Source organism: Epargyreus clarus, unplaced genomic scaffold (assembly GCF_041222505.1).
Source record: "Epargyreus clarus isolate Ecla_fem2 unplaced genomic scaffold, WU_Ecla_fem_2.2 ptg000008l, whole genome shotgun sequence".
NCBI lineage: Eukaryota > Metazoa > Arthropoda > Insecta > Lepidoptera > Hesperiidae > Epargyreus > Epargyreus clarus.
In genome coordinates, this window is record NW_027332216.1 from 2,958,301 (window position 1) to 2,983,541 (window position 25,241).

The following is a 25,241-nucleotide window of genomic DNA, read 5'->3' on the forward strand; positions in this document are numbered from 1 at the left end:
TAGGCTTTTCATGAGGTGTGGATTTGAATCAATAAGGGCATTATTATTTTTACTAAACATTAATGGTTGCATTTAAAAATTAAGTATTAATAAAAATAAAACACAGGTAAAACACGCGTAATTTATTAATTTATTATTTAAAGTACAATTGTTCTGCGATCTTAGCTTAACATTACGTAAAAATAATTAATTAGGAATGTTCAGTGCGTATGCGCCTCGTATCAAAATTACATCTACCATTACACCCATTTAAATATAACTTATTGAGCAATCCACACAAATCGTTTCAATATTTTTGTTCTCTATACTCTAAACCTAAACCATATGGCATTGCAATGCTTATATTACATTTTTCAAACAATTCAATACATTATAGCATAAGAAGTTTTCCCGCGCGCGCCATTTAGATTTTTACTACTTAGTTTCGAGGTAAAAACAGATTATTAGGTAAAAATTGTTGTTTCGTATGAAATTCTTTGCATTTGAAACGGACAATTTAAAAACCGGAATTTTAAGTAACGTGAAAATTAGCTTCATAATGATTATAACATAAAAAACACTTAATTTAAAATTCCATTTGTACCTATATCTTAAAATAGAAATTGTTAATAATAGTAAAGCTTCTAGTTTGCACAAAACACTTAAGTCATTTATAATACAAATTCAATGTGTAAAAACATTTGTAGTAGAATTATGCGAAAGTTTAGTTTCACTTGTTTAATGCATTATTTGTATGTGGAAGAAATACATTACATGTGTTAAAGTTCTCCAAGGTGTGAGAAATCCGTTGTTACCAATAGTAGAGGACTATTTTATCATTATATTCCGGTGAGAGACTGTAAGGGGTTGATAATGATTGAAATATTACAAGAATATCCGATTCCGGATAGACATATTGTTTTGCTATACAGTTATGTGTATCTTTGAAACTTCTGGAACACAGAACTATTTCTGGAGTTCAAAAAGAATGACATACGTAATTGTCCTAATATATTTTGTATACTTATTTTATATAGTTACCTAATTAGATGCATGGCAGTGCATATACATACAAAGAAATAATATAACAAATAGATATATTATTTTTGTGAACGAAAAGCTAAATAAACAGCGAATTCATATCACAATGAATATCATTATGACACTTAATAAATTAAAAAAGGAAAAAATGTTAATTCACTAGTTCTAAGTCAATTGGATGGACTTACATAAATATATTTTAAAATCCCACCATAAATTAAATACACAATCACTCATTCTTATTATTATATCTTATAAAACATTTCTTAACCACCCCAACACTTTGTAAATCACTGGTAACTTATAGTAAATGCAAATTTTAATTTAACACAGAAATGTAAAGTATTGCTGTTTTTGGGTTGTAACTATTCTGGTGCTACTGTTACACAAAGATATACGTATTTACATTGTAACTGAGTTTCCAAGTGTGTACATAGAGCATTATTTATTAATGTAATCATGAATCCCAGTTCACAATTTGCTGAGACGTGTTAAAATATAGTACACACTGTAAAGTGCCAGTACACGGCGTAAAATGCACTGAACATAGCTTAACGTGCAATTACACAGCGTATTGACATTCAGTTCACAGTGTAACGTGTCAATTTACATTAAAAAAATATTGCACAGTGTGATTGTAAAGTGTCAGTTAACAGTATAAAGTGTTAGTACACAGCGTACAGTGCCATTACACATAGCGAAATTATATTGACACTACATAAGTGTCTTAGTACATAAGAGTAAAGTTCCAGTTCACATTATAAACTCACGCAATGTAAAGTGATTTACAGCGTAAAATCCGAATTCAAGCGAAACAATTTCAATTTAAGTTTAATTCAAGTAAAATTTCACAGTGTAACGTCTCAGTACACAGCCCAACCCCAGTTCACAACGTAAAGTACCAGTTCACAGTGTAACGACTGAGTACACAACGTAAAGTCCCAGTTCATAGCGTAAAGTCCCAGTTCACAGCGCAGCCCCAGTTCACAGCGTAACGCCCCAGTTCACAGCGCAGCCCCAGTTCACAACGTAACGCCCCAGTTCACAGCGTAACGCCCCAGTTCACAGCTTGCTGAGCGGCGGCGGCGGCGTATCGAGCGCTAAGTTTGCGAGCGCGAACACATCGTTGGGGTCGAGAGCGCGCTTCGCAGCTAGTAGTAGTTGTCGGGCCGGCGCGCTCACCGTGCTCTCGTACCACCGCCCGCGCAGCTTGCCCACGCCGTGGTGGTGGGATATTGATCCTGTGAAGGAAAGAAAGAAACATTTTATTCGGATAATTGCAACACAAATGAAATAACAAAACGAGAGGAGAGGACAGGTATTTAACTTAGAACTGCCGACGATGACTGTCCGATGTGGGAACGTTCTTCGTTAGATCCCCAGCCATAACATGTCTTAAGGAATAATTTAGTTTTCTGATCTTCTTTTGTGTTGTGTTGTGTGCTCATTTTTGTTTGTGTTCAAGGATCTCAAGTCATTGGAAATTTCAGCGTGGGGTTATATGTATTAAAAGCATACATTTTTCATTTTAAGCTTAGAACCACAATAGACTTGTCTAAAATGTTACGAAAGTGCTGCGTCAACAGCACCTTATTTTAGTACTTTAGTAGTTCATACTTCATACCTTAGTTTAGCTGTATTAATACAGTCTAAGGCCAAAATATTACCCCTGATATTTGACAAAGTGCAAATGAAACATTAATTCTTATTACTTGCTCTTCTACCTTGTCACTACTGTATGTATAAAACCACGACCACAAATTCGTATTTAAACGGCTTCTATAATCACAACCTTACACTAGAATTCCCTGTGTCGTGGGTTCCGTGGACACACAAAGACGAATACACAAACACCCAGACACAGAGCAGATATTTAAATTCATCACCCAGAAGCCTTTGCGCGTCACACGGGTATGGTGACCGCTCCGCCACGCGGGTCATCACTACAGTTCTAACATCCCCACAACATTATCTACCTCCGTTAGCCAGGATCTCCTCTCTGGCAGCCGCTTCAATATCTTCGTACACAGTGACGGCGTCAGCACACTGTGCGCTGTTGAATCCGAAGTAGAAGTAGATGCAACACCCAGCGTCGTAGCTGAAATACGAATACACACAGGTTAGTTAATAAACAGAATAGTAGCGTCTGCGAATATGGATAAAGAGGGCAAAAAATATTTAAACGATCAATGTACTATAATTATAGATGAAGTTCAATGAAGTTCAGATTCAATCTGTTTAAATAAATAATAAGATTGATCTGCCGATGAAGTCACCATCGGCCGTGGACAGGTCTTTCAGCATTTTAAAGACCTGCATGTTATAGTGTTTTGGATATAAAGGATGCTTACAAATCTGGCAAATGTGCGGCGCGCGTGCCGCACGCGATCAGATACTGTTTAGTGGGCCTTGCAGCCTGCAGGATATGCTTTTGGAGACGATGGCACAATGATACATGTGGGGCCTCGGGTACACTCACGTCTGCGTCAGGCGGCAGGAGATGATATAGTATCGTATGCCGCGCGCCTCGCACTCGCTCCGCACACGCGCCTTGGTGTTGTGGCACAGCGCTAACGTGCGGTCCCACGGCACCGACGTCTCGAACGACTCCGCCACTATGTCGTACTCTAGCGCTAGGTCCTGCAAATAATTATTTTCATTTTTCATTGTAATAAAATTGGAACCTATACGAAAACATCGCACGCAAACGATGGGAAATAAAGAAGATCAAAATCACTTAATTAAGATAAGCAACAGTAAAGGGTCAAAGTAATGTAATAGTAACTACCTTCTAAATGTAATAATTTACTCTTAAATAATAGCACCATGGTGTAGTTTACACCATACTGCAATTTACACCAAGGATAAGCAACAGAAAAATTCAAATATTTTGTTGCTTCATCGTCATCAACATGATTGACATGACAAAATTGAAATTGCTGTAACTTACCCTAAGATAAGACACAAAAAAAATCACAATACTGCAACTTTTAACCCTACGAATAATAACAAAGTTCACAGTACTGCAAATTACCCTAACGTAAACAATAAAAATATTCACAGTACTCAAAATTACCTGACGATTTACCCGATACAAATAATAACCAAACACAATACAAGAACTCACCCTAAGATAAGCAATAACGAACGTGAGCGTGTACCCCACTCTGCCGTTATTGGCACCGCCGGGAACCCCTCCGAACTGCGCCGCGATGGCGTTTAACATCTTCTCCCTCTCCGCCACGTGGTCAGCGCTGCCCTCCATCAGCAGGGTCACGACACACAACTTCTCAGGGTCGAAGCCCTTTATCTTGGTGATGTAGAACCGCTTCAGGCCGTCTAGGAGGATCCCGCCCCAGGAGGATTTGGTTTTCATCACGTGGCCGAGTCTGAACTGCAAATGTAAACGTATGATGGTATTTAAATGGAAATGCAATGTGTTTCGATATAAATGGTATGCTTTTTAAAGATAGTGGAATCAATGTCCGACTGGGGAGATATCATCCCATACCTAATTCTAGCGTGTCTTTTTATTCGCAGATCTAACACTTCGGTGAAAAAGTGTGAACGCAAATTGATATACATTTGAGGCCTCCATGTTAGTTGTCAAGAGTGGCAATGAATATGTGATCGGCTTCAGGTAGAACCCCTGTAGGTACTCTACAGATTTAGTTAGATATCTATTGGAGGCTGTGATTACTTTAGCATCAGATGATGTAAGTCACTACATCTAAATAGCATGCACTCACTACTTCGAAATTATAGAAAAGAACAATAATTATACCTGTTCATTGTCCATAAGTCGTATACTGGAGGGCTGCAAACGCTGTCGGGCTACCTCCCTTTCGAAATAGAAGCCCGAGGTCCAGTCCGGGAACACTAGCGACCCGTAGCGGACGACCGCCGGCAACGGACGGATTTTTAGCGTCACCTGAAATATGTAGAAAGAAGTTATTATGTATTTGAGAGTTACTTTGAAAGTATGGGAGCGAATACTGTGAAATTATAGAAGAAATATTCGAGGCTATACTACTTTACATATTACAAGTAAACCTATAGTGAAAATAATAAAAAAATATGTAATGTGGAATACAACTGCAGAGGAATAATATAATAATAAGTAAATCTGAAGTGTGATCAATTAGTAAAAATCTGATAAATGTAAAAAATATAGGGAAGGTTACCACGGTAGAATGTCAAAGAATATTAATATACCGCGATTTTTTTGATATTTTTTAATATTGTAAAATGAATAATTTGACATATCGTTGATCAAGTGGAACATGACTGAATCTTAGCTTCCACATCATCACTAAAAACTTTCGGCGTTTAAATGATCATGTGGAATATAAACCATGCCTGACCTCTGTGACGACGCCCAGGCAGCCCTCGGAGCCCATAACCACGTGCTCCCACTCCGGGCCGCACGAGATCCGCGGCACCCGACAACTCTTCTCTATCACGCCGATAGGTGTCACTACCTGCATTAACAAAGTACAGAATAAAACATGGATGAACGATCTCAATCTATACTTTAATATTATAAAGAGATAAAGTTTGTAACTTTGATTGTTTGTTTGTAAGGGCTAATCTTCGGAAATACTGGACCGATCATGAAAATTCTATCACAATCATAAAGTTACACTATTCAGGAGTGCTATTAGCTATATTTTATTACGATTGAAAAAAAGCGGGCGAAGCCGTGGGTACAGCTAGCCTATTAACCCTAGCCTAGCCTAGCTAACCCTTTAGCTAATCAATTAATTTGACAATGTAAACTTGCTAACTAGCCCGTTTGTAGAAATTGACAATAAGCAATATAGAAGATTAGATTTTTTTATAAATAAAACTAATAATCGTTATTTGTCAACATTCATTTATGATGTTGATTTTTATTTGTCAGTTTTGAATTATAGATAATTGTCCAAATGCGAACACGAAGGGTTCCGTACAAACTTACATTATTTAAACTTATATTTTTTGTATTTGTTATCATAGCTGCCATAGATGAAAATTTTAACTGTCCATCTATTACGGTTTAATAAATAAACCGCGAAACGTAGTAAAATAGCAGTAAGGAACTGCTGATGTATTATAAAATAAATGAACGTCATTTATTTTTATATTTTTTTAATTTTAGTATCTGTAGTAGCGGGCATCGTTTGACATACTCTGTAAAAATTTCAACTGTCTATCTATTACGGTTCAGTAGATAGAGCCCTGTTACAGACGGACAGACAGCGGAGGCTTAGTAATAGGGTTCGGTGTTTACCCTTTGGGTACGGAACCCTAAAAATCATTAATTTTACCCAATAATACTAACCTTAGTTTGCACGACGAGATCCTCAATATTGCCATACGTGTTCTTCTTCATCCCGCTGGCCCGGGTGGCCACCCATCCGCCCAGCGTGGAGAACTCGTACGAGTCCGGCTCGTGGCCCACCGTGAACCCCCGCGCGCGCATCTCCCGCTCCAAGTCCTGACCGACTATGCCCGCCTGGTACAAATATTATTTATTACTCGCTGAACGGCCAACGTTGTGATGCCATATTAATAAAAAAAATTTAAGGGTGAACAACCCTTATCACTTAGGGGTATGAAAAATAGATAGTAGCCAAATCTCAGACCTACTGAATATGCATATAAAACTTGGTGAAAAAGGGTAAAGCTGTTCCGGAGGAGTACCTACGGTAACTCGCCACGCATGCAGTCCACCTGATTAGAGATGTGTCGAGTCAGGTCGTCTCGAGTCAGTACTCGAGTACTTACATAAACTCGCATACTCGAGGACCAGTAATACTCGAATACTGACGATACTCGTACACTACAACTACTACTCGTACAAGTCAAAACTTGATTAATTTTGTGTAGTGAGTGGCGTTTTTTTTTTTTTGCTCTTCCGTGCTATTGGACTGTATGTTGTGCAAAGTACTCGAGTACTTTGTGAATACTTTGGATTCGAGTACTGACTCGATTCTTTTTTATATGAGTACTAAATTACTCGAATACCAAAAATGGCCGACTCGGCACATCACTACACCTGATGGTAAGTGGCTACTGCCGCCCATGGACATGTGTAATCAAGCCTAGATATGTTTAAATATTTCTACCTGAGGTCGACCACAATGCGCCGCTACCCCTAAGGACTAAGCTGGAACGCCTCGGATAAGTATGTCTCCCTTACCACAACCTTCCAAACGGACCACAGCAGCGCCTAACACTGCTGTTATTAGGCAGAAATAGGTGTGGCGGTGGTGCCGCCGGAGTCGAACCAAAAAGGGTTCTACCACCTTCAAAAGTAAGTGCGTATTGAACACTTGTTTATTTAAGATTTCTTAGGTATGCAGGTTTCTTCACGATATTTTCCTTTACCATTAAGCAATTGATAATTAATTTCTAATACGCAAATATATTTGAAAACCAGAGGTACCTGGGATTTGAACCTCGGACCCCTCGATCAAGACGCCGAGTTTCTAAACCACTAGGCTATCACTGCAATTTGGTACAAATATTGTTTGATTATGTCATCATTTTATTAATTGTATTTTTTTATTATTTTTGAACTTAGTAGAACCCTTTGTAGAAACATCACGTTTTCACGATAGTCCCTGACTAAAATAGAGCGATGGCATCTACAGTCTATCGTAAGAATAGTGCATTTAATGAGATTCGACCATATTTATAATTAAAACATTTCAATTGTTACTAAACAAGAAAAAAATGAAAATTAGTTGATAAACAAGGGAGAGAAAGGTTTAAAAGATTTTTTTTATCTTTGCCTATTTACATAAAGATTACTAAACACTTATTGTATTAGAATTAGTAAATAATACATGGAGTAAATTTAAATAATTACATAACTGGAACAAATGTCAACGCAACCTATGTAGACAAAAATGATAAGTGATAGTGTGTGTGTGTGTGTGTAATTGCAGTGATAGCCTAGTGGTTAAGGAACACGGCCTCTCGATCGAGGGGTCCGAGGTTCAAATCCCAGGCACGCACCTCTGATTTTCAAATTTATGTGCGTATTAGAAATTAATTATCACTTGCTTAAACGGTGAAGGAAAACATCGTGAGGAAACTTGCCTACCTGAGAGATTTATAATAAAAAAAAATCTTAAAGGTATGTGAAGTCTACCAATACGCACTTGGCCAGCGCGGTGGACAATGGCCTGATCCTTCTCATTCTGAGAGGAGACCCGTGCCCAGCAGTACGACAGTAATGGGTTGATGATGATGATGATGATAGTGTGTATCAGAAAATTTAAAAACAAATAAGAAATTACCTACATATTATTAAGTCATAATCCATATTTAATCTGAGATAACATTTATCTACTTATCAGTTACTCACAACATTATTTACATTATTAAATATTATTTACTTCTTATTACTGCTCATATGGCCTTATCGGTATGGTGCTAATTCTTTATGATTCGACAACGGTGATATCACAGCCACACCTATACCTGTCTAATAACAGCAGTGTTAAGCGCTGCTGTGTTCTGGTTTGAAGGATGTGGTTAGAGAGAGATATTTTTCCAAGTCATTCCAGCTCAGTCCTCAGGGGCAGCCGCACGCATGTAGCCAATCTCAGGTAGGAATCTAATTTTATCTGGAGTTGATTACAAATGTACATGGGCGGCTGTAGGCACTTACCATCAGGTGGACTACATGCTCGTCTGCTACTCGTATATATAAAAAAACAGGAATGTGGTAAGTACGCTATTTTTTATCCGCTAAATATTGGAGTTATGGATGCAACCTATCGTGACCGATAAGCTATAGAAGGTAGGTATTTTAATATAGCATACTCGCTTAGCTTCAACCTCGCACACCACTAAGCTACCTCGCACATCTTCGGTGGAAAGACACCAATGCAATTACAGTCGACTCACCTGTATCCTAGCCAGGAGTTGCTCCTTATCGATCCACAGTATGGAGTTCATCCCGCTGGTGTCCAGCGCCACGATAGGTCTGCTCTCGTTGGCGGGGCAGGTCACCGCTTCGGACACAGATGTACCGCCGCCGAAGGGTATGATCACGAAGGTGTGTGTTGACGCACATTTCACTATGTCCACAACCTGAAAGCAAGTGTCGAATGTTTGGTTTACTTATTCATATATTTGTAAGTCAATGGTGGAAGAATCCTATGTAGTTCAGATTCGTAGTTTGAATAAGGAGAATTCTTTGTGATTCGACTCCGGCGGCACTACCGTCACTCCTATTTCTGAGTTATAACAGCAGTTTGAAATGATGCTGGCATGTTTTGCATTCAAACATAGACACATAGTTTTTAAAGGGTCGGCAACACGTCGTCATCGACCTTATAACCCTTCCTTGGCAGTCGGGTAAAAAGGACTTCAATACAATTTGGCTTTAATTACTTATCTACATTGTGCATAACCACCTTTTACACAATCAGTTGAAGGTACTTAGGTATTTGCTACTTCTATATTAAAATAAAAAAAAATAAGTGATACAAATTAAATCACATCTTGTGTCTTCTTCACTTTCACGCACTGTAAATCAGAAATTTAAAACACAGCAGCCCTTAACACAGAAACAAGTGTGGCTGCGATGTCGCTGTAGTTGAACCATCAAAGGTTCTATCACCTTCAACTACACTTTAGTTCCATAGTACTGGAAAGGTAACACAGAAACAAGTGTGGCTGCGATGTCGCTGTAGTTGAATCATCAAGGGTTCTATCGCCTTCAACTACACTATAGTTCCATAGTACTGGAAAGGTAACACAGAAACAAGTGTGGCTGCGATGTCGCTGTAGTTGAATCATCAAGGGTTCTACCGCCTTTAATTACACTATAGTTCCATAGTACTGGATAGGTACATAGCAAATTCCTTTATCCTTAACTTTACGAGCGATATAATATGTACTGAGTATTGCAATCTTTGCGATGTAAATGGCATTTGAATAAGGGACATAGTAAAACATGATCTTCCGTCAATTCCTGATGTCACTAAGTGCAATAAGCTATAAAACAGTTTACACTGGAAATTACCAATAGCAATTATTTTCCGCCTATTAAAACGTAATCTTGAATCATAATGTCATAAGACGGCAAATTCTTTTCCTAGTTTTCTAAGTGACTCTAGAAGTGTAGGTACATAGCCCCCCCCCCTGCTATTGTATCCCCTGTCTGTCGTAGGAGGCGACTAAAAGGGGGCTTCCGGGGTTGCGGGCGGCAAGAGTGGGAGCTCAAACCGTCCAGCTAGCGACCCCGGGAAGAACGATGGTGTGTGTGACCTCATACCGTCGTACGCTCCACAAGGAGTGGCGAGCTTCATGACCATCGGTTGCATTTGGGGGTTTAGTGCGATAAAAGTCCCACATAGCCCGTCGTCGTCCCACGGAGTCATGTACCTTTTGAAGGTTTCCCCTTCGTCAACAAAAAAAGGGCTATTCTACATGTTTTCTTACCTGTTCGTGACTCTCCGGCCATATGACCGCGTCAGGGATCCGCGGGAACGTATTGGATCTCAATCGGGACATGTCTTTCAGGGTCTGCCCGTGTGCCCGTATCAGCCTGTCGATACCTTCTACACTGACGGGAGCTATCGCCTCCAGCTCGCTCTTGACATTAGCTGGCAATCTACTCTCGGGGTAGGATTTAGGCATCATTGGAACTTTCGGCGGCTTCCGGATGTCCACGTTGAGTTTGTCCTCTATGTACTGCACGAAGTGTGGTAGTTCCTGACCACTGATTAAGTATCTGCGAAAACATAAGAGACATGTTAGTGCGGAGATTCTTGAATATATTTCGTGTACCCACATATTTTGTAGCAGCCAAATCTTTGATCAATCAGATGTTGAAAATGCTCCTTTCCTCTTTGTATGTTTATTAATTGCCACCAGAACAGTGAATATGTCAATCTTAAAGATAATAAATTATTAGTCAAACGTCTACACCATACTAAAAGTCTACACCATTTTATTTATATATTTATTTATTTAGAACTTTATTATACCATAAAATTCGGTATAAAAGGCGGACTTAATGCTAGAAGCATTCTATACCAGTCAACCTTTGGGTAAAGCAGAAAATATATAGGACGGTATTTATATGTTCAATAATAAAAATATACTAGGAATAAAAATAAATACAAATGGAATATATTTATATTACAAGACATATTAAGAACTATGTATACTGTATAGAAATTAGTTTGAAATATTATATTTTTTTAGAAAATAATATTTAACGCTCGTTTTGAAACCTCTGTCTACTGCAAGATTTACGTAACTCATCGGGGAGAGAATTCCAGAGTCGAGTGGCGTGAATTGCCAATGACTTGGACATAAAGCAGGAATGATGAAGGGGAATCGTTAATACGAGTGAATTGGAAGAACGAAGGTTACGTTCATGGGAATCACTGAGATACTTAAACTTTTGCTTCAGGTACTCTGGAATAGATGCTTGAAAAATAATAGAAAAGAGAATGGAAAGTAATCTAACCTGTCTACGCTCACGAATTGGAAGCCATTTAAGAATTGGAATTGAACAATTTGTTAAAATAGTGTTGATTTGCGTATGACTATTATCATATACCTTTTAAAGTATTTTTTGTTTTTAAAGGTGAATAAGCTTAACAAAACTATTTCAATCACTATTACGAATTGTGGTCAATTATTCAGCTGCATTATGATATATTGCCACAAGTAACTAACATGTATTCTATTGTAAATATTTGTTCTAAGACGACAAAAGATGTGTTGCAAATTGTTTGTAATACAATTCAATGTTTGCTTGCATAAACTGTTAAGTTCCTTATGTCGGTATGTACTACGTACAGCCAGCTACAAAAGTAGATGAACATATTATTAAGGTTCCAAAACTACCTATAGTCCGATTCATAATTAGGTGTCCAAAATGTAAACAAAGGTGTTGTTTACATTTTGGACACCTATGAAGAAAATACGTTTCAGATGGTAGTTTCTTCTTCTTATTTTTGACGATATTAAATTAATATAACGATAATAAAATAATAATCTAAATAAATTAGGATCAATTTACATTTTTCAATATTTATATTAACTCAATTTCGTTTCATACAGTAATAATAATAAAAAACAAGATTTATGGTAGAAAATTAAAATGTGATAATGGTAACACAATTGGGATTTATAACATTTTTTGTGCCGCCATTTTAAAGTTGCTTAATTGATGTTATTAATTTTCGTGATCGTGGTCGAACTGACTGTTTTCTTATTTTCATAGCACGTTTGTTAAATTGTGTGCAGTTATTAAGTTTTTATTTTTTGTTGAGTTTGTGAAAGTTTTTGTTTCTTGTTACTTTGTTAGGGTTTACAATACCTGTAATCGTATTTTGACAATGACATTTGTTTGTTTACATTTTGGACACCTAATTATGAATCAGACTATATACACCCAAGCGTTTATAAGTACCTGAACACAACTAGCACCATAATAAGAAGAACGTCATAAAGTTTCAAAAGTAGATGAACACTACATTGTCAAAAGTAGCTGAACAATGACATATCATATTAAAGTCGTTAGCTATTTTGTATATATGGTGTTCAGCCACTTTTGACGCGTTAGTGTTCATCTAATTCTGACGCATTACGATGTTCATCTAATTATATGGCTAGGGGTGTTCAGCTATTAATAACGCTTGGGTGTATAGACATTTTTGAAACCTTAATCTGTTTATCTACTTTTGAAGCGGACTGTACCTATAATGAGTTCGAGTGATAAATAGAAAAACACGTCGATGGCACTACATTAGTGAGTTATGGACACGTGCATGTGCAAATGTAACTAATGCTTGTAAAGTTCCATATTGACTTTATCCTATCTACTTACAACAGTGTTCAGCACTGCTGTGTTTCGGTTTGAAGGGATGTGGTCCGGAATTAAGGGGTCCATTGAAGAACTCCTTAGTTCTACATTCAACTGCTTATCGCGCATTGCATTTTTGGTAGATATTCGCTAATTGATCGCAAAGTGCAAAGATCGGGGCCCAGTGGTGTGCCTTGAGAGAGACCTATGTCTATAAAAAGACGAATGTAATTTGCTATTTAGCATTAGGTCCGCCTTTTGTACCACATTTTTTTACATGGTAAATAAAGAATAAATAAATAAATAAAATATAAGCTGCACAGAGACGCATGCGTTAGAAATTAATTATCACTTGATTAAATAAAGGAAAATATCGCGAGGAAACCTACATGTCCAAGAGTTCCTTATAGGACATAGTACAACATACATGAATCAAACAGATTAAATACATGGGCCTGCGTGGTATACTTTATCAATTTTCATAGAAAACATTAATCCTGCTTCGCTTAAAGACTCGTATTGATAATTTTACCTCCTTAAGACAGGAATACTACATTAATAAACGCTTTCTACACTCACAGCCCCACACTAGGGTTCCCTGTATCGTGAGTGCCATGGACACACACATAAACAAATACACAAACACCTAGACCCAGAAACAGAAATCTAAATTCATCATTTTATTTATTTTGTCTGGCCGGGGATCGAACCCGGGACCCTTTGCGCGTCAGACCGGTATGGTGGCCGCTCCGCCACGCGGGTCGTCGTGATATTTTTCCTTCTCATTTCCGTGGAATAAACACAATTACATACATGGATGCTTCAATTGCCTCATAAAAATGAATTTTTAAAATGTTGGTTATAATTCACACGACCACTATATACTTCCACCACCACCACCACCACCACCACTATATTAAGCTAGGATGTCAATAAGTATAAACCTCTAGAAAATAAATAAAATACAAGAATGTTATTACTATGATTCGCAATGTGAGTTTTAGTGCATTTTGCGAAATTCCAGCGTAATCCTATTTGTTTTACGATCATTTGTCATTGTTGTGCTCATTTGTTATGCATTTTTGCGGTATGTTCATTATCCGATATTGATGCATTGTAACCGATGTAGAGTCCCTGTTTATGGTAGAATTGCTAAGCATGTGATGTTTAGCTTAAAGAATGCCTTAAAGCTATGTTCATATAATGTTCATAAAACTAATGTTCGCTCTTAGAACTTTTCCGAAAGGACTTAGGCCCGGGGCGGAAAGTTGAATGGGCCTCCATAACCTAACCTAGTGTAAAAAGTTCACTTGTGATTCGGTGACACATTTCATAGATTGTTTGGTTCTAAGGACCTTTTTTTCTAGCAACTGTGTTTGGAGGCCCTCCCAGGATCGGGGGCCCGGGGCGGACCGCCCCTTCCTAGGTGTTACTTATTATTATTCATGTTATTTTAACCTTTAACAGTGACTTGTCAAGTACCTACTATAATTCCTACTACCTACTGAGAGTATTTTGTATGTAGGTAGATGATAATTATTAACTTTAGCCTTTAACTATTGAACACTAGCTCAACAGCGTAACAAAAGTATTTAATTGTAAGTTTCCAATGTTTGTTTAGATAATGAATTCACACCTATTTATGTCCTACAGTAGTAGTGATAACAGCACAGTCTTTATTAGAAGGAGTGTTATTGTAGTAAACGTTTAAAGGTGGTAAGAACTCCTTGTGGTTCGACTTCGGCGGCTAGCGCCACTCCTATTTCTACCTAATACCAGTAGTGTTAAGCGCTGCTGTGTTCTAGTTTAAAGGGTGTGCTAATTTGGTCCTCAGGAGTAGCGGCGCATCTGTGGCCGGCCTCAGGTATGAATCTAATCTGGGGTTGATTACAGGTGTCCATGGGCGGCAGAAACCACTTACTATCAAGTGGACTGCATGCAAAAAAAAACGTGAGACATGTATACAAGACATTCTTAGTTTCTAACACTGTCCTCAGAGGATGTGACGAATCTGTTTACGATTGTAGGTGACTGAACCTATCTGGGGTTGGCTACTGTTGTACATAGTTAGCACTGAATGTTTTAAACAGCGTAATAATTATGTACGTCAAGGCAGTAGTCAATTCTAGCAGAGTAATATACTTAATTGGTCATGAGTCTAGTAATTTACACCGGCATTGTGGCATGATGTCATGTCATATAGTTCAAAATCCTATAAACTTCATTGTATCATCTAGGTAAGGTCACAACACCTAATATAATAGAGAACAATATATTAAGTACTATATTCCTGCATAAACTTAATACCAATTGACTGGTTATCACGATGTTCCATGGAAATGATTTTTACTGCGTTTTTATTGACTCGTTTAAGGTCTTGTAGGAATTTTCGAGGGGATTTCATCATTAATTTTACACTACCTTTAATAATGTTGATTATGATTCTATGATGAGCTAGAGACTTGTCTTTAAGCATATCGCAAATACGGATAATAATAAAGAAAAATTAAATTAAAACACAAACAAATGTTTATAATTTCGCAATATTTATATTTGACACACATTCCATAAACAAATGTTTATACTTTGTTGTCTGGTTATCTTTGTTGTTGTTGTCTGGTTTGAAGGGTGTGATATTTACCACAAAACAGCGTTTGTAGTTCAAACAAAACTTATGGAATGTAACCACTATGTAAATTTATATAATAGAAACGTCAATCCTACGTAGACATTGAGAGAATTGAGACTGGACATTGTTCGATGATCTATTTTCCTCAGGCGTAAGTATATTTATTTAACTAACAATACTTGAACAAACTTGTTGTAAATATACTGTGGAAGTAAACTTAAAGTTCAAAGGTGGCAGAATGCTACGTGACATCTATTTTTGTCGTATAAAACAGTTTTAAGTACTGCTGTGTCAGTATAAAGGGTTTAAAGGGGTCCTCAGGTTTACCAAAGCAGGATTGGGCGGGCGACTTCAGGTACTTCAGCCCTCCGTGGATGTACACGGACGGTAGTTAGTACCTATCATCAGACAGTCCGCATGATCGATTGACACTTGATTGATTTAAACTTTTTGGACATTTAAATAGCTTGCTTACGAACAACAACATATAATAATATTTGACACATAGTTCTTTTGGGTTTCGACACGGAAATCCATCAACGGTAGAACTGAGCAGTCAACTACTACAGTTGCAGATATACTACAGCTATAGTTGCAGATAGCGATCTATGGTAAATAAACTCTTTTCATTAATTATTGAAAGAAAACGAACTGCAAACATGAGGTGGACTATCTTCAAGATCTCCTCCGGATATTAACAGTGACTCATTTCTATTGGTGGGGCATAACGAGTTGGTACCACATACAGGGTTGCCATCTACTAAAATATAAAAAGCCGGACTCGGCGCTGTACTGTGCTAGACATTGGGCTGTTAAAGTAGAACCTTATTCTGTCGCAACCCCGCCTCAATCAGCAGGCGCGTATCGGACAGACCAAAAAGGTTGCCAAAAGCTAAACTGGTCGTACTCAACCGGAGAGGACCGAAAACAAACATGTCCTACTAAAGTCAATTAATGGTGAACATATTTGAATGGCGGTGAAAATATTTGAAAATAAACTATCATTGGTTTTCTTCATTCACATTAATAAAAACAAAATCGTTTTGTATAATCTGTATCGGCATGTGCGTCAATTAGCATCTTTATTTAGCGAAGGCAGATGGACGAGGCGCGTGCGAATTGGGCGGAAGTGCCAATTTAGTGCGCCGCCCACGTCTGCCTGATTCGCGGATTCTACTGGAATCATCTAGTTGATGTTCTTTATGTTACCCTAGTACTTGTCGAGTAATAGATCTAAATTCTTCAGGTTGTGAAAGATAGCAGAACCAGCTTTGACACCAGTAAACAGCAGTGATAGTCTAGTGTTTGAACTCGGCCACTCGATCGAGGTGTCCAAAGTTCGAATCCCAGGCACGCATATCTAATTTTTCATATTTATTTGCGCCACACATGTTTTGTGAAACAGCTGTATGTTTTATTGGAAGAGTCGGGATTCCAAGTGACTTACCTATATATGAAGTAATCATCCATTTGTCAGGTGTGGTAAAGAGTCTTAGGTAGTAGTTTAGGTAGAGTGAACCCTTTTGAAGGTGGTAGAACCCTTTGTGGTTCGACTCCGGCGGCACCACCGCCACACCTATTTCTACCTAATAACAGCAGTGCTAGGCGCTGCTGTGTTCCGGTTTGAAGGGTGTGGTAAGGGAGACCGACTTTTCCGAGGCGTTCCAGCTTAGTCCTCAGGGGTAGCGGCGCATCTGTGGCCGACCATAGGTGGGAATATCTAATCCTATCTGGGATTGATTAAAGATGTCCATGGGCGGCAGTAGCCACTTACCATCAGGTGGACTGTATGCTCGTCTGCTACTCCTATATTATAAAAAAAAAGAGTCCCTGGTTTATATAGGATGGATGTAGTGAGTGTAGAAAGGATGGATGAAAATTGTGCCTGTCAAATGTGCGGAGCCGATTTTGACGGCCGATTTTACTATTACTAAACTTAGCTGATATAGTGAATAACTTAGGCTATTTATTTTCGGAAGGAATAGAGATCCGCTCAAAAACACCCATAAAATCACCCGTTTACACTTTTTAACCTGAAACTGCACAGTAGTTCATGCAAGTACAATTGAGCCTGAAGGTGGTAGGTATCTTTTGAAGGTGGTAGAACCCTTTGTGGTTCGACTCCGGCGGCACCACCGTCACACCTATTTCTACCTAATAACTGCAGTGTTAGGTGCTGCTGTGTTCCGGTTTGAAGGGTGTGGTAAGGGAGAAAGACTTTTCCGAGGCATTCCAGCTTAGTCCTCAGGGGTAGCGGCGCATCTGTGGCCGACCTCAGGTAGGAATATCTAATCCTATCTGGGGTTTATTACAGATGTCCATGGGCGGCAGTAGCCACTTACCATCAGGTGGACTGCATGCTCGTCTGCTACTCCTATATTATAAAAAAAAAGTACAATTGAGCCGATTGCTCTCCATAAGTAGGTAGTAGGAAGTACCTATATACAATCAAGTACCTACCACGATTATTTTTTTATTTATTATGGATTAGGGCTATAGTACAAGGACAATGTACCTAATTGTACCTACATAGTATAATTTAATATAGTAATTATAATTCATACAATTATATTTGCTACATACATAATTAAATGTACATTTGATTAAGTTAAAATCCAATTCCAATTTATTTTAACAATTGTACGTACTTTTTAAATACAGTTTCATTTACTTCTATATGTTATGTACCTAAATAGGTACTAATATACTACTTAACGACAGTATAATAGAATATAGGAACGTTAAATGCCGTAATGATATGTATAATTCTTCTTATGTACCTGCCTAGTACGTCACTAAATATTTCAACACAATTACATATGTACATCAGTACAAAAAATCTTCCTTTTTGTTTTATGTAAACCATACTGATAAGATTAAAATAAGGAAATAGTAAAGTAGTGCAGATCGGATAGATAAAACATATTACCTTTTCCGTTACCTTATTCCTAAAATATTAAGGGTTCTTTGATGGAAAAATAATCAGGGCGCTGGGTTAACGATACTATGCTCGATGATAGTATACATGACCAACAATCATAACTCATAGAATTTATTATTCACTCACCTATCACCTGTGAAACTTGCTTTGCCGTCTACGAGTTTGAACATGGAATCTTTGTATCCCCAGCCGTACCATTTTAGTAGCTCCTGTCTGAAAAACAACAATATTAATATTATATTTACGTTATGGTCGTGGCCTCTCGACGACACTACCGCAACACCTATTTCATCCTAACAAGAGCAATGTTAGTGATGCTGTATTTTGGTTTGAAAACATGTGGCGAGGCTTTCAAACTTAGATCTCAGGAGTGGCAACCCACCTGTGATCGACTTCAGGTAGAAGGTTGAAACCCTGATCAGTGACCACTAACAGTACCATCAGTAATAAAATAAGATATACAAGAATTCTGAATTATAATGCTAAAGTTTTCACAACTTATTACAATGTCTTGCACATATACAAGCTCGAAATTCAGACTAAGGGAGAACAGCTGCGCCTCGGGCATGATCAATTAGCCTTGTCTAAATCTCTCTTTACTAAGTTCTCTAAAATCATATGTCAACTAGTCTACATTTAAGAAGTCGCGAATGTCGTTATATAGAAAAAGTTCTCTTACTTTTTGGATGACCTCTGATGTAAGCAAGCATTTTGAACAAAGCTTATTGTTCCAAAGATGCTGAGTAGTATATGATACAAAGCATGAGATGACAACACGACATTCTGTAGTTGCAACAATCAGATTGTTTGAACATAGTTGATTATGTAACATGTTATTGAAGTGTTATGTTTAAGTTTGTTATTCTAATGAGCACACATGGAGTGTTAGTGCAGCCTACGTAAATGACTTAAATGATTGTTTCTGAAAAATCTGGAGTAACATCTCCACAGTGACTTATATACGTTTTTAACATAAACAAAAAAAAAATAGTATGCGGTTATACCTCTGCATAAACCGGTGAAATGAGAACACATATATTTAATTCAGAAAGACGACAGTATTTTTTTTTTTTTATAATATAGGAGTAGCAGACGAGCATGCAGTTCAGCTGATGGTAAGTGGCTACTGCAGCCCATGGACATATGTAATCAACCCCAAACAGGATTAGGATCCTATTTGTGGTCGGCCATAGATGCGCCCCCGAGGACAAAGCTGGGACGCCTCGGAAAAGCATGTCTCTCCTACACATATTTTATTATGCATGCAGACACGTTATTACTTATCTTGAATAAACCAGCTTGGACGACCGATAAGGGCAAGTCACGATTTTATATTTTAGGTGACATGCTCCTATCAGGCATTCAGTTATTAATACATATTTATTTATATTATTTATTTATTTTACACAAACACATTTATTATGTATGGCTTAGAAGTCACGGAGGCACCAGTCTCTCTCCACATCTAGTGGATGCTTGGAGCCTACTCCAACACATCATGCATATTATTGGAAGGGCTAGTGCTTAACCCGCAACTTATATATATTTCTTATTGGATCAAACTTCCTAATTCTTCGTTTAAGCATTACAATACTATGAACTATCCCGCTTAGGTACGAGTTGGGCGCCCACAGCTGAAGCCTGGAGCACACTTCACCATGTTGCTCCAACGTCACACGCTCCACATGAATAGTGAAATACATATATATTATGTTAAGGGAATGTCATATAACATTTGGAGTTGCATGTTTATTAGAGCTCTAGAAATTCATCCAGTTTTAAGCGAGGGATAGCTTAAAACATTCTCCAAAAGGTTTGAAGGCGTGGTTTTTGTTGAATTAAGTAGAAAATAAATCCAAAAAACGTCTAAGTACACAATCGCTATCTTATCAAATATTATCACTGCTACAGTAACCCATTTTCGCTCGCTGTTGGACACGAAATGTTTTCGTCACAACTAAGACAAGATTATTTGAATTTATATTTAATATTTTTATTATGTTTTTCGAGTTTTAAGGCGTTTCCGTGACTTTAGTCTCGATAAAATAGATAACTCAAACTACAGACTGTAATAAAGTTTCGTATGGTAGGGACTTAGGGAGTCATCATCATCAACCCATTACTGTCCCACTGCTGGGCACGGGTCTCCTCTCAGAATGAGAAGGATTAGGCCATAGTCCACCGTGCTGGCCAAGTGCGTATTGGTAGACTTCACATACCTTTAAGATTTTTTTTTTTAAATCTCTCAGGTATGCAGGTTTCCTCATGATGTTTTCCTTCACCGTTTAAGCAAGTGATAATTAATTTCTAATACGCACATAAATTTGAAAATCAGAGGTGCGTGCCTGGGATTTGAACCTCGGACCCCTCGATCGAGAGGCCGTGTTCCTTAACCACTAGGCTATCACTGCTTAGGAAGTCACTATACGAAGTATTAGAACCTGAAGTATTAGAACTTGTGTGATTTGGTATAGTCAATATATAGGTATAGGTAAACCTGTATGTGCGTAATTCCAAAATGAACCTATGTGCCTATAATATATTAATTTTATTAAATATAATAAAATATTCATAGTCAATATTCCAATGTGAACAATGTCGATTATGAATACAATAGTTTACAATTTATATATCAACAGCGCTTAACACTGTTGTTATTAGGTAGAAAATAAAGTGGTGGTGCCGCCAGAGTTGAACCACAAATAATTCTAACAACTTTCAACTTACCTGGGGAGACGGATATGGGATACATACGAGTATAGCTCAAGATTCAATTTATTTTTAAAAACGAATGTCAAAAGTAAGGTTTTTTAAGGTGGACCCTTTGTGGTTCGACTCCAGCGGCACCACAACCTCACTCATTTCTGCTTCATAACAGCAGCGTGAAGCGCTGCTGTGTTCTATTGCAGCGTGAAGCGGTTTGAGTTAGGTTAGTCTTCAGGGGTAGCGGCGCATCTGTGGCCGACCTCAGGTATCTAATATCTAATCCTATTTGGGGTTGATTACATATGTCCATGAGCGGCAGTAGCCACTTACCATCAGCTGGACTGCATGCTCGTCTGCTACTCTTATATTATAAAAAAGGGTACTTAAAATAGGATCAAACGCAGCTGAAAATGGCTCACAATATTTATCCGGGGAGCCGATATGTTTACGAACGAAGCCAACAGCGCAATTAATACAGCCTAATGTTTGTTTCCAATTATAAACAGTGTTATATTTATTGCCAACCGTTAAGTAGGTGTTAATAGGATAACTATTAACCATGCTCCGAATAGCCTGAATACATTTCGGTAATATTTATGATCTATTGAATACTTTTGGAATTAATCGCTTATTTGCATACATACCAAAGCACAAAAGTAATATTTATTATTATTTGGCGAGTTTCGGGAAATTGTAAAGTATTATTTTTAACACCTACATCTAAAATCGAAACATGTCGTTGGCCAGTTAATGTCGCCAGCTTTTTAGAAACCGCTACCATACGCAGTAATGGGCTAACGTTAATTCTAAAATCCCGTTTATATCATCAAACATTGACGGTAGAGACACGGGCCATATCAGGGAAAATGATATTTTTCTATATAATACTAGCTGACCCGGCAAATGTTGTTTTATCACTTAGGGGTATGAAAAATAGATAGCCGATTCTCAGACCTACTGAATATGCATATAAAATTTGGTGAAAATCGGTAAAGCCGTTTTGGAGAAGTACGGTCACTAACATTGTGACACGAGAATTTTATATATAAGATTTTGACAGGCACTGCCAGTGTACGCCGCTGTGATATGGTAGATATTAATACTAAAAACATTAAGAATCAATACATAATACATTAAACCTAAATTTATTGTCTTTGTCTACCACGGAACGTGTCTTACACACTAGATGTCTGTAGATATGAATGCAGTATACCCTATAACCTAAACTTTGCCATATGAAAACGATAGGTATCGCATTGGACAAAAACAAACTATCCCTGTCCTGAGCTCTACAGCAGGAACTATTTAGTTAGTTTAGTCAGCGTTAGAAATAGACACTAAAGGACGACTAAATATTGTGCATACGTGACACAATGCGCTTGTTGAATCATTTGAATTCCAGCTATTTTAAACACTTGCATGCAATGAAATCAGCATAACACAGCAGCGCCGGAATTTGGGAACGCACTTCTTGCTCTTTGATTACAGGCAGCACTCACTACGAAAGCTTTTAGAAGGGAATATTTTTTGCGACTTCACTAGTGAAGCGTTATTTACCTAAACCCAAATTATATAAATCGGACTCAAATTTTCGTGTGTGTTTCCAGCTTGAAAGGGAGTATAGAAATGGCACTTGATAGATGGCGCTAGTGTCGAGATGTTAATTTTTGGCCGTCTACCCAGTCTAACTAGTACATATATTATAATCAAAATTTAGACACTCTTTGTACTTCGATCCGTGTGACTCTAGTTCCTTTACACCCATGCACTCTGCATCATACATACGATTAGGATATATTTTAGGGCTGCCTAGAGACATGTTTTTTCCTGATTTCACCAAGAAAATATCTTTATCTAGCGGAGGTACCACCACCACACCTATTTCTGCCCAATAACTTAAGTGTTTAGCGCTGCCGTCTTCCGGATTGAAGGGTGGTAAAGAAGACATATTATTACATTATTTGAACTTTCAACTTGTCCTGAAGAGGAAGCTTTGGGTCGAAAGTCAGTTTGAATGGAAATTTAATCCTATCTATCGTACACCTATTCCTAATAAGCAATCTTTAGTTAACACCTTTATAATGCGGTAATGAACGCAACAATTGTTTTTCACTTTTGAATAGATCACATGCGTTTATGCCTTATACTTTGACTTAATCGTCATTTAAAAAGTAATGACCCTATTATATAATCTGTCCCGAATTTGTCGCGAAAATTTGGCGCATTATGAAAACAAAAATAAGACAATCTGATGAATAATATATCAGTATCATTATTTAAACAAGTTTCGACTTAATTTAAATATTGTTTTTGTTGCAGCAGCAAAATCGAAATAGGATTAGATATCTCACAAAAGGTACTTTTACAACACAAGCTTTAATACTACAGAAATAATATTATCAGTTCTCATCATAGATTAGTAGTTTTCATAAGTATATTTTATATTTGTATCTAACAGATATGTACAAAATAAGAAAATAGAAATTTCTAGCGGTGGGTCGTTGAAGTATTTTCCGTCAACGAAACGTCAACGTTAATTTCCGTTGATCAACTAGTTGATCAACTAGTTAATTTCGTCAACGAGTTAACGTGTTACTAATTTCAACTTGCATCAATAATAAACGGTTTTTAACTATGCTGCAACGATCAACGCATCTCTACTGAAGTGCGGTAAATGTTATTTTAGAAACAATTTGACGTAGTGCGTGTTATTAAATATCAATATCAAGAATTGATGTAAATATCAATTCTTGATATTTATAATTATTTATTAGGAAATAATTCGATATGTTCCACATAATTGGGAGTTCAAATTATGCTATTATACCGACAATCAAGCTAGTCTGCTACTCGCATATTTAAAAAAAGTAACGTAAGTTTAATTCTAAACAAAAACAATTTTACGTTGAAAATAACGAAACTTTCCGTTTAACGTCGTTGACGTAACGTTGATTCGTTGAACGGTTGATTTAACTTGTTCGTTGATTCAACGACCACCGTTACAAAATACAATTTACGTTGAAAATAACGAAACGTTCCGTTCAACGTCGTTGACGTATTTAACTAGTTAATTTCTATTGGGTTAACGTTGATTCGTTGAAAGTGAATCAACGGTTGATTTAACTAGTTCGTTGATTCAACGACCACCGCTATGAAATTTCATAAGTTCCAGATTAATAAATTAAGAAGCACTATGTTGCAAATCGTAGACATAGATAAGTACTAATAAGTACTAATCTATGATTGTAGAGTGCTAGTTTCAAAGACGCCGCGATCCTCATATTGTTTATGTTTATTTCATAATTACTGTAAGTTGTAGATTATATCGATAGTGTCAAACATAAATAAATAGAGCACAAATACATTGTGTATTTAAAAGAAAGTAAATATTTTTTGTTACTTATTCAGCGCGAGAAAAGTATGATGCCATCAATAAATATTTTTTATTTAAGCGAAGACAGCCCTAGTTTAATCTCACTGAATCACTGAATATTAAAATATTTGTATAGATGCCTTGATAACACTCAGTTATTGATAATGATAACAGCGTATCAATTCACAGAAATTAAATGAAATTGTGTCATCCGGAAGTTGATGAAGGCGGGAAAACCAATGCATTATACGCGTTCGATTTTTAAACCCATCTGTTCCAGCTGTTATTGATATTCTTAGAAGTTCGGATGGTTAATTATATAATGAAAACTGGAGCAGGTCACCAGGGTACGGCTTACACACCCAGTAGGAACACGAAGTTATCGTAATGTGTAAATTATTAACATTCACATATATTTTTAACTTCTTATGTTATATGTATTCAAAAATGTTTAGATCTTTCGAATAAAAATATTAAACATTTTTTTTGTATTATAACAACGTTAAATAAATTAAAACTCACCTTCGTCTAGGAATAACACTCTTTACTTTTATAAGCATCTCGGGACTATTTACGTTGACTTCACGTTTATTATTTTCATCACTGAAAGTCTCGCCCTTATTACTTTTAATTGTCCTGACTGTTATGCTACTATTATTTTCCACGTTTTGTTGCATATTTTTCACCACACTTTCAGGCCCAGCTGACATTTTTACAAGGGGCGACGATTATAGATTTGTGTCGGGCA

General features: G+C 37.3%; 1 protein-coding gene across 1 annotated transcript; it reads right to left on the reverse strand.

Moving 5' to 3' along the window:
- Positions 1–107: 107 nt before the first annotated feature.
- Agps (alkyldihydroxyacetonephosphate synthase) lies at positions 108–25,241 on the reverse strand. The gene is made up of 11 exons (XM_073075612.1): positions 25,016–25,241; positions 18,541–18,627; positions 10,465–10,756; positions 8,923–9,108; positions 6,344–6,517; positions 5,385–5,501; positions 4,805–4,951; positions 4,148–4,414; positions 3,500–3,660; positions 2,997–3,118; positions 108–2,261 (listed from the first exon to the last, which is right to left on the reverse strand). Exons 1-11 carry the CDS (start codon positions 25,201–25,203, stop codon positions 2,083–2,085), a joined length of 1,920 nt encoding a protein of 639 aa, XP_072931713.1. The 5' UTR covers positions 25,204–25,241; the 3' UTR covers positions 108–2,082.